This window comes from Tupaia chinensis, unplaced genomic scaffold (assembly GCF_000334495.1).
Source record: "Tupaia chinensis unplaced genomic scaffold, TupChi_1.0 Scaffold000115_1, whole genome shotgun sequence".
Classification (NCBI taxonomy): domain Eukaryota; kingdom Metazoa; phylum Chordata; class Mammalia; order Scandentia; family Tupaiidae; genus Tupaia; species Tupaia belangeri.
Genome location: NW_006159579.1, coordinates 4,047,596 through 4,056,998, shown reverse-complemented (window position 1 = coordinate 4,056,998; position 9,403 = coordinate 4,047,596). Strand labels below are relative to the sequence as shown.

General features: G+C 48.2%; 2 protein-coding genes across 2 annotated transcripts in view; one reads left to right on the top strand and one right to left on the bottom strand.

Moving 5' to 3' along the window:
- SLA2 (Src like adaptor 2) overlaps positions 1–2,396 on the top strand; it is a gene marked incomplete at its 5' end in the record, with an annotated part of 14,502 nt that extends 12,106 nt beyond the window's left edge. Inside the window, 2 exons of the mRNA XM_027770192.1 lie at positions 961–1,093; positions 1,441–2,396. Coding sequence (XP_027625993.1) covers positions 961–1,093; positions 1,441–1,606 — 299 coding nt within the window. The remainder of the gene's footprint in view (positions 1–960; positions 1,094–1,440) is intronic.
- Positions 2,397–2,682: 286 nt separating this feature from the next.
- Positions 2,683–9,403, bottom strand: part of RAB5IF (RAB5 interacting factor) — a gene marked incomplete at its 5' end in the record, with an annotated part of 16,894 nt that continues 10,173 nt past the window's right edge. Inside the window, 2 exons of the mRNA XM_006144159.3 lie at positions 2,683–3,061; positions 5,232–5,361. Coding sequence (XP_006144221.1) covers positions 3,020–3,061; positions 5,232–5,361 — 172 coding nt within the window. The remainder of the gene's footprint in view (positions 3,062–5,231; positions 5,362–9,403) is intronic.

Genomic DNA, 9,403 nt, shown 5'->3' with positions numbered 1-9,403 from the left:
ATGGCTGCAGAATTCTGCAGCGTTGCTCCACACAGGAGCAGAACAGGCTGCCAGTGCTACAAACAGGGCTAGGAAACTCCTCAGCTCTCCTCTTCTCAAAGGTCTTTCCTGATCAAACACTAGGGCTCAGAGGTCTCTTACTCCAGGTCATGGTGAAGCCGGTCTGTTTTTTGAGAGATTTTGCTATAGGGTGTGTGTGCTCACTGGAGAGACAGGGTAAGAAATCCGAGCATGGCCATGCCGCAATCCTCTTTTTTTCTTTTCTCGTCTCAGGATTTCAGTCAAGCACACACATGCCCAGCATAAGTTTCAAGCCTCGGGATCTGAGACTCAAACCACAGTTGGTCATGTGGGAGTCGAGCATCTTAACCACTATGCCACCTGCCGGCCTCTGAAGCCAGTCTCTTAAAACTTGGTCCAGGGGTCGGCAGGTGGCATGAAGTCCTGGTCCTGGCGTGGCGGCTTGCTTTCTCACTTTCTCTCTCACTCTGTCCCTCTCTGGTCAAATTAAAAAAATAAGTAAATAGGGACCAGCAGTTGGCATAATGGCTATGTCGCTAGACTCCCATGTATTTGACCGCAGTTCGAGGACCCAGTGGCTTAAACTCACCCTAGGCACATATGCATGCGTGCCCAAGATTCAAAGAGGAGAATGGAGAAGGGATTGCAGCATGGCCATCCCCCCTGGGGGTAATTTCTCACTTTCTGTCTCTTTCTGGCAACCGTACGCGCCCTATAGCAAAAACCTCTCCAAAAAAAAGTAAATAAAGTTCAACAAAGTAATTCTTAAAAACAAACTTGGTCCAGAAGGTCCTCTGGTTGCATCTCAGGAGGCAAATGGCATGGCACTCCCTGGCCACCGTACCCCACCCGCCCATTGGGGAAAGCTGTTGGGTGGAGGGTGCAGGGGACAAAGTGGGTTGGAGGCAGTCGTATCACACATCTAGGTCTCTTCCTCAGAGCTGGCAGATGACATCTGCTGCCTCCTCAAGGAGCCCTGTGTCCCACAGCGGGCTATTCTGCTCCCTGGCAAAGACACACCCCTACCAGTGACGGTGCAGAGGACACCACTCAAGTGGGAAGAGCTAGACAGGTGAGGGGACCCCTGGGTACACAAAGGCAGAACAAGAAAGTTACAAGTACCCAACCTTGGGAACCCAAAGCGGACTCAAGGACACCTGGGAGCCAGAGAGCAGTGGCTACTCCTAGAGCTCAGGCCGGGTTCGGGGGTAGGGGAGGGCCAGGAGGAGAGCAGGCTCAGACACCAGGCTTGGGAACGGGAACGGGGCAGGGCTGAGTTATGAGTACAGAAGTTGAGTGGGGGTCTGACGTGATAGGGGGCAGGGAAGCCCCCCATTTCCTAGCAGAGGTGACCTGCTGGAGACAGGTAGAAGTGTGAGGAGGCAACTCCTTAACCCAGCCTTTTCCCCCTGTCCACAGCTCCCTTCTGTTTTCTGAAGCATCGGCCACAGGGGAGGCATCTCCCCTCAGTGAGGGACTCCGGGAGTCCCTCAGCTCCTACATCAGCCTAACCGAGGACACCTCCTTGGATGATATCAAGGCCCAAAGCAGGGGTCAAAAAGGGAACCAAGGCTGCAGAACCTAGAACCTCAACTCAGCTGCACTGGGCATCCCCCAGGCTAGGCTGTGCCCTAAGTGAGGGATGGGCTGAGACAGAAGAGTACCCTCTGCTCCATCTCTCTTGGCCCCAGAAAGTCACGTTACCTCCTCCCAGTGTCACAACCCTGCCTGCAACATGCAGTCATGGTCAAAGCAGCTGAGAGCAAGACCAAGGCTGTAAAAAAGCAAGCCTCCTCGGGAGCCTGACCGGGTCAGTTTCTGAGTGGGTTTCCCAACCATTTCAACCCCTATCTGTTGAGTCCCGTTCCACAGCCCCACTGCTAACCTGCCCCACCTGCAAGGCAGAAACTCCCTCACATCAAGGAGAAAAGAATCATTTTGAGAAAACGTACAAGCCTCCCTCAGTACGCACACCTCCAACGGCAGGATCGTGGCCTACAAGCAAAAGGCAAGCAGAGGGCCTGGATGGTTTCCACAGAGCAGATCTCAGGTTGCCTAGCCTCCACCTGGTCCTCAAAGCAAAAGGCCCCTGAAAACCCAGGTCCTCAGAAGCCCACCATCAAGCCTTCTCTGACAGCCACTGCTCTCAGATTTCACCTCATTGTGTGGCTAGTATTCAAAGCTGGTCAAGCTTCCCCAGCCATACTGACCATCTATCTGCCCTCTTGTGGCCAAATACAAAATGACACTTTAGTTCTAAGCCATGCAGGAGGCAGTGAGGCCAGGGCTGAACAGGGCCATGAGAAAGCAGTAAGCCCTTTCTCCACACCTAAATCAAGGCCAGCTTTGAAGTTCCTGCTGCCTGTAATAAGAGGCCTGGCTAGAGCTGCTGAGAGTAGGGAGGGAAAAAAGGGATGAGGATGGAAGACACCACCTCTGGTGCTCCTCCTGGGTTTTGAGGCTGCAGATGGGGCTAAAAAGGCTTTACCAGATTATCTTCAACAGGTTCTCAATTAAAGATTTGATTTATTCAAGCATCTGAAAACATTCTACAGTGGAAACTGTTATGCTGCCTGGACTGTGCTATGGACATGCACATACTGTCACACTGTTTTCAGAAGACTTGAGATGCCACTGATAGTTTAAAAACCGAACACCTGATGGAGAACCGAGGAAGACATTTTAATGTTTCATCCGGATCCAGAGGTGCATCAAATTAAACGACAGCTCCACTTGGCAGACAGCTGTTACGTGATGGTGTCCGAGAAGAAATGGTGACAGACTCAGAAATGCTTCCCCCAAAGGTGGCTGGTTCTTTAAAAAGTTTCAGGTCACAACCCTTGCAGAAAACACAGACGCCCAACACACTGATTCTCAGTCCAGGAAACACGGGTCTTCCAGGCTCCATGTGTCTGGGGCGCCCCAATAATCATACTTCTTTGCTGTAATTAAGAGGATCCTTTGGACTAGGTAGGGAGCAGGTGGGAGCAGTACAGCATCAGTCATAGTGGATGGCAGTGTAGAAGATGATCCAGATGACCTAGGAGACAAGCAGCAGTCATAAGCCCCAACCGCACAAAACAAAATGTTCAATAAGACATGTACACAGGGTGCTCCCCAGGGGCTAAGCAATGCAGTGTGCCTGGGGACCTAAGTTATCTTGCTGAAATCAAGCTGTCTCTAACAGAGCCCAGGGCTGCCCACCTGTGCTCCCAAAAGAAGCAACAACAAGCCCGTCCCTCCTTGTCCAAACATTATCCCCAAGGCCCACGGAGTAGAGGCATAGATGCAGAATGACACAAGCAAAACATACTGTACTGCTAGGAGGTGGCAGCAATAGCATCGAATGTGAAAACAAAACACCACCATACCTGTCAGCTCCATATCAAAGCCAAGGTTCTCAAACCTGGCTACCCTCTGCAGTCTCCTAGGGCCTTTAAACACAAACACACACACACACACACACACACACACACACACACAGATGTCCTGGCATGACCTCCTGAGAAGACTGACTTTTTTAGTTTGAGCTAGGGTCCAGACACATATGGATATGTGTATACTTTTTAAAAATTGAACTATAATCCATATTCCCATATTCCATAAAGAACATTCTTTTAAGGTTTTTGCCATAGGGACTGTGTGCTCACTGGACAGAGACACAGAGATACAGTGAGAGGAAAAGTGAGAAATCACCTCCCAAGAGGGATGGCCATGGCAATCCCTCCTTCACTCTCCTGGGATTCTGAGCATACTCATACATGTGCCCAGCATGATTTTCAAGCCACCAGGTCTGGGCCTGAACCTCAGTCAGCCATGTGGAAGTCCAGCACCTTAACACCATGCCTCCTGCTGGCCCCTCAACAGCTAACGCACACAGTTCCATACCTGGTGGCTTGAGAATCTTGCCACGTGCATGTAGGTGCGTGCCCAAAATCCCAAGAGGAGAATGGATAAAGGATTGCAGCATGGCCATTCCCAGGGGTGATCCCCATCTCTCTCTCTCTCTCTCTCTCACACACACACACACACACACAAAAGCACAGATGTCCTATAGCAAACTAAACACAAAAAAATAGTATATAATTCTGAAGTGTTTAGGGTATTCACAGAATAGTGCAGGCATCACTACCAACTGATTCTGAAACATCATTCCAAAAAGCAAACCTGTTCATCATCAGTAACTTCCCATTTCCTCCTACCCACAGCCACTGGTAATCACTAACCTGCATTTAGCCTCTCTGGATTTACCTGTTTTGGACATTTCACATAAATGGAATCATACAATATGTGGTCTTTTGTTTCTGGAAGATTCTTCCACTTAGCATGTTTTCAAAGTTCATCCACATTGTAGCATGTAACAGTATTTTATGGCCAAGTACGTAACATTCTACCACAGGGATATACGACCTTTTATAGATCTGGTCATCAGGCAATGGCTATTTGGGTTGTTTGTACTTTCCAGCTATCATGAATAATGCTATTAACTATTTTTAAATGTTTCTCAGTTTCTCATCTCTAGCCAGGGCTAAGAATCAGATGAAGCTCAGGGCCGGCAGTTGACATGGTAGTTAAGGGTGCTGGAATCTCACATGGGCAACCGTGGTTCGAGTCCCGGACCTGGCGGCTTGCTTTCTCACTTTCCCTCTCACGCTCTCTCACTCTATCCTTCTCTGATCAGATTAAAATAAATAAAGTTAAATAAATAAAATAATTCTTTAAAAAAAAAAAAAAGAATCAGATGAAGCTGACTGCAAGTCCTGGATGTGCACATTACAGGGAGACTTGCACAGTCTATCATACCACATCTCAGGAGAGGTCATGGCCTCCAGCCTTAGGAGTCTTTTGAAAAAACGGGACCCCAGTCATACAGAGTAACACAAACAATGGGCTCCCCTGGGTGACTGACGCTTCATGAAATTAAAGTACCTGCTGTTGGGACCAGCAGATGGCAGAACAGTTACACCATAGTTGGCTGTGGTTCTAGTCCTGGACCTAGGGGCTTAAAACTCATGCCCAGTGCGTGTGCATGTATGCCCAAAATCCTGAAAGGAGAATGGAGAAGGGACTGTGGTGTGGCCATTCCCTCTGTGGGGGCGATTTCTCACTTTCTGTCTTTGTCTCTCCTGCTAGCACACATGCCCTAAAGCAAAAATCTCTCTACAAAAAAAGAAGAAAAGTACCTGCTGTAAAGCTATAGTTACACATACCATGAACAAGGCAAAGGATGTCATAAACCCTTCTTTCGTGAGCTCCCATGTGCCACCATATTCCTCCTCATCGATCTGTAGATAGTTGCTGAAGTAGAGGTACAAAACTCCTGCATTGATCAGACAGAACCTGGAGGAGGAAGGACAAGCACCAAACAGTGTCAAACACACAGTTCCCACCACCACTACAGTTCTTCCTGCATTCCTACCCCACCAGGGGTAGCATTCCTGTCCTACCAGGGGATAGCCTGGAGGGAAACAGGCTTCAGGTCCAGGAAGACATTAGCTCAAACATGAGTTTTACTTCATGGTTATGGGACTTGTGTAAGTCTCTCTCTCTCTTTTTTTTTTTTTGGGGGGGGGAGATTTTCACTATAGGGCGTGTGTGCTCGCCAGACAGACAGAGACATAAAGACAGAAAGCGAGAAATCATCCCCCAGGGGGGATGGTCAACCGCAATCCCGTCTCCTCCATTCTCCTCTTGGGATCTTGGGTGGGTACGCATGCACATGCGCCCGGCTTGAGTTTTAAGCCATCAGGTCCAGGACGCGAACTGTGGTTGACTACGTGGGAGTCCAGCAACATAGCCATTACGCTAACTGCTGGTTCCCTTGTATAAGTCTCTTAACACGAGTCTCAGTTCCCTCACCTGTAAGATGGGGAGGCCAAAGTATTGGGGGTTGGGAAAGCAGGTGAATACTTGAAAATGTACAAGCCGGGGCAGCAGGTAGTGTACAGATTAAGGTGCTGGATTCCCACATGGCCAACTGTGGCTCAACTCACAGTCCTAGTGGCTTGCTTTCTTACTTTCTTAATCTCTCTCTCTGATCAAATCAAAAATGATGGTGATAATAAAATTAAATTAATTCTTAAAAGGAAAAAAAGAAAACGCAGAGGCCCTCGGGCTGGTGGTCTGCAGTGCAGCAGCTGGGCACCATGCAGACAAAGTCAGTTCCACATGGCCTGCCAGGGTTCAAGTCCTGACCCGGCAGCAGGTGTGCACATGCATGCCCAGGATCCTGACAGAATGGATAGCTAGAGAAAAAAGGACTGGAACATGACCCAGGTCCTTTAGGGGGTGCTTTCCTTCTCCACTCTTTCTCTCTCTTATGCACGTGCAAATAGCTTTTGGCATAATTCAAGAAAACTGAGTCTGTCCTAGAAAATAAAGAACCCAAAGGGCCGGCAGGTGGCGTGATGGTTAAGGGAGCTGGACTCCCACATGGTTGACCATGGTTCAAGTCTCAGACCTGGTGGCTTGCTTTTTCACTTTCCCTCCCTCTCTTTCCTTCTCTCACTCTGCCCCTCTCTGGTCAAATTAAAATTAAAAAATTAATTTAATTTAATTAAATAATTATTAAAAAAGAAAGGACCAAACCAATGCTTATTAAAAAAGAAAGGAAATACGATTTTCACTATAGGGCGCGTGTGCTCGCCAGACAGACAGAGACATAAAGACAGAAAGCGAGAAATCATCCCCCAGGGGGGATGGTCAACCGCAATCCCGTCTCCTCCATTCTCCTCTTGGGATCTTGGGTGGGTACGCATGCACATGCGCCCGGCTTGAGTTTTAAGCCATCAGGTCCAGGACGCGAACTGTGGTTGACTACGTGGGAGTCCAGCAACATAGCCATTACGCTAACTGCTGGTTCCCTTGTATAAGTCTCTTAACACGAGTCTCAGTTCCCTCACCTGTAAGATGGGGAGGCCAAAGTATTGGGGGTTGGGAAAGCAGGTGAATACTTGAAAATGTACAAGCCGGGGCAGCAGGTAGTGTACAGATTAAGGTGCTGGATTCCCACATGGCCAACTGTGGCTCAACTCACAGTCCTAGTGGCTTGCTTTCTTACTTTCTTAATCTCTCTCTCTGATCAAATCAAAAATGATGGTGATAATAAAATTAAATTAATTCTTAAAAGGAAAAAAAGAAAACGCAGAGGCCCTCGGGCTGGTGGTCTGCAGTGCAGCAGCTGGGCACCATGCAGACAAAGTCAGTTCCACATGGCCTGCCAGGGTTCAAGTCCTGACCCGGCAGCAGGTGTGCACATGCATGCCCAGGATCCTGACAGAATGGATAGCTAGAGAAAAAAGGACTGGAACATGACCCAGGTCCTTTAGGGGGTGCTTTCCTTCTCCACTCTTTCTCTCTCTTATGCACGTGCAAATAGCTTTTGGCATAATTCAAGAAAACTGAGTCTGTCCTAGAAAATAAAGAACCCAAAGGGCCGGCAGGTGGCGTGATGGTTAAGGGAGCTGGACTCCCACATGGTTGACCATGGTTCAAGTCTCAGACCTGGTGGCTTGCTTTTTCACTTTCCCTCCCTCTCTTTCCTTCTCTCACTCTGCCCCTCTCTGGTCAAATTAAAATTAAAAAATTAATTTAATTTAATTAAATAATTATTAAAAAAGAAAGGACCAAACCAATGCTTATTAAAAAAGAAAGGAAATACATAGGTTCTCAATGGGTTGCCCACCTGGCTGAGCTAACAATTTAAAGAAGGAACAACTCTTTTTAGTTCACCAAGGAAAAACAAACACAAATCAAAGAATACAGAAGTTCTCTAAGCCCCTTAAAGTAAGACAGAAACCCAAACAGGACCAGTCCTGACATGAGCCTCCAGACAGCTCCAGCTTGGGGAAGGAAGGGGTGGCCACGGGACAGACATGTGTTAAACTCCTCTGCATGGCCTCGCTGAGCAATAGCACATGCCCCTGCATAATTCCCAGCAGCAGAGCGTTTCTGGATGTCTACTATCTGCTACTGCACTCGACACAGAGGCGGGCACGACAGTTCCTGCCCTGGGCCTGCCACCTGTTAGAGTTAGAACAGCAATGAATGGGGTTGAGACCAGCGATTTTATGAGCACCCCCAGGAAAGTCTTTGACGCCCCCGTATTTAGGTGAGGCAGGGATGGGAGTGCAGTAAACCGGAATGTATCACCCTACCTTGTTATAAAATGAGCAAGACTTTGTGATCTTTCCAGTTACTGCATCTAATCTAATGGGGACCACCTCTAATCTAATGGAGACCCACTGCAGGCCATATCCCTTTTGAAAGCTGAGGGAGAAAATGCAGTAACAATGAATGAAATGTGGGCTGGTGTAATAGAAGGCAGGGAGGTGGTGCAGAGTATAAATCGGCACTGAGGGCTTGAGGCCAGAGCCCAAGGCTGTGGGAGGAGAGGGTGCACATACTTCAGGACGACCAATCTGCGAGCAGTGAGATGGGTCTTCTGACTGGGCAAACAGGAGCTGGGAGACGGGTTTAGACCTGCACACATTTCAGGACATGAGAGCAAACAGAAGTGGAAGGTGAAAAGTAGGCAAGTGGCTTCAAGCCTACGGATTTGGGAGTACAGTGGTGCCAGGATCAGAAGCAGGGTGTCAGGAAGAACAGAAGGCTTTTCTTGGACTTCACACAAAATGCAGCCCTTGGCTTGGCCATGGTATCTTATCTTTCACCAGAAATCTTGGGATCCTGCCAAATCTGGCCACCTTTCTCTGATAGGGTGATTTAGAGGCTCTAGATGGACACTACCAGTGGGGGCTGGAAATGTCACCCAGAGGCTCAGACAATGAATTAGAGCTATAGAATGACAGGAGACTCAAGGAGCAGGCTGACAGGAAGAGAGAAAAGGCTGACATAGTTCTTGCCCTCCAGAGGTTGCACAGTAGATAAAAAGTGAAGTTACAGAAACGAAGGCATTTAAATCCAATGTCTGGTGGTCAAGAGACCTTCCCTGTTAGGAAGGGACTAGAAGGACTCAAAGTAAGCTGTAAGGATGGGCAGAAATAATATCTACTTTGTGAATGAGCTGCACAGCATATATGTATTCAAAGAAATGAATGTGGTAGAATAGGAAAAGAATATTAAAGATGAACTCACAAATGGGTCTTAAAAAATTCTATCTTGGGCCTGGCAGGTGGAGTGGTAGTTAAGGTACTGGACAACCACATGGAGAACCATGGTTCAAGTCCTGGATCTGGCAGCTTGCTTTCTCACTCTCCCTTTCTCTCCCTTCCTCTCTCTGTTCAAATTGAACAATAATCATCAATTTTAAAAATCCTAGGCTAGGGGCCAGCAGGTGGCGTGGTGGTTAAGGCGCTAGACACTCCCACATGGCCAACCATGGTTCGAGTCCTAGACCTGGTGGCTTGCTTCCTCACTTTCC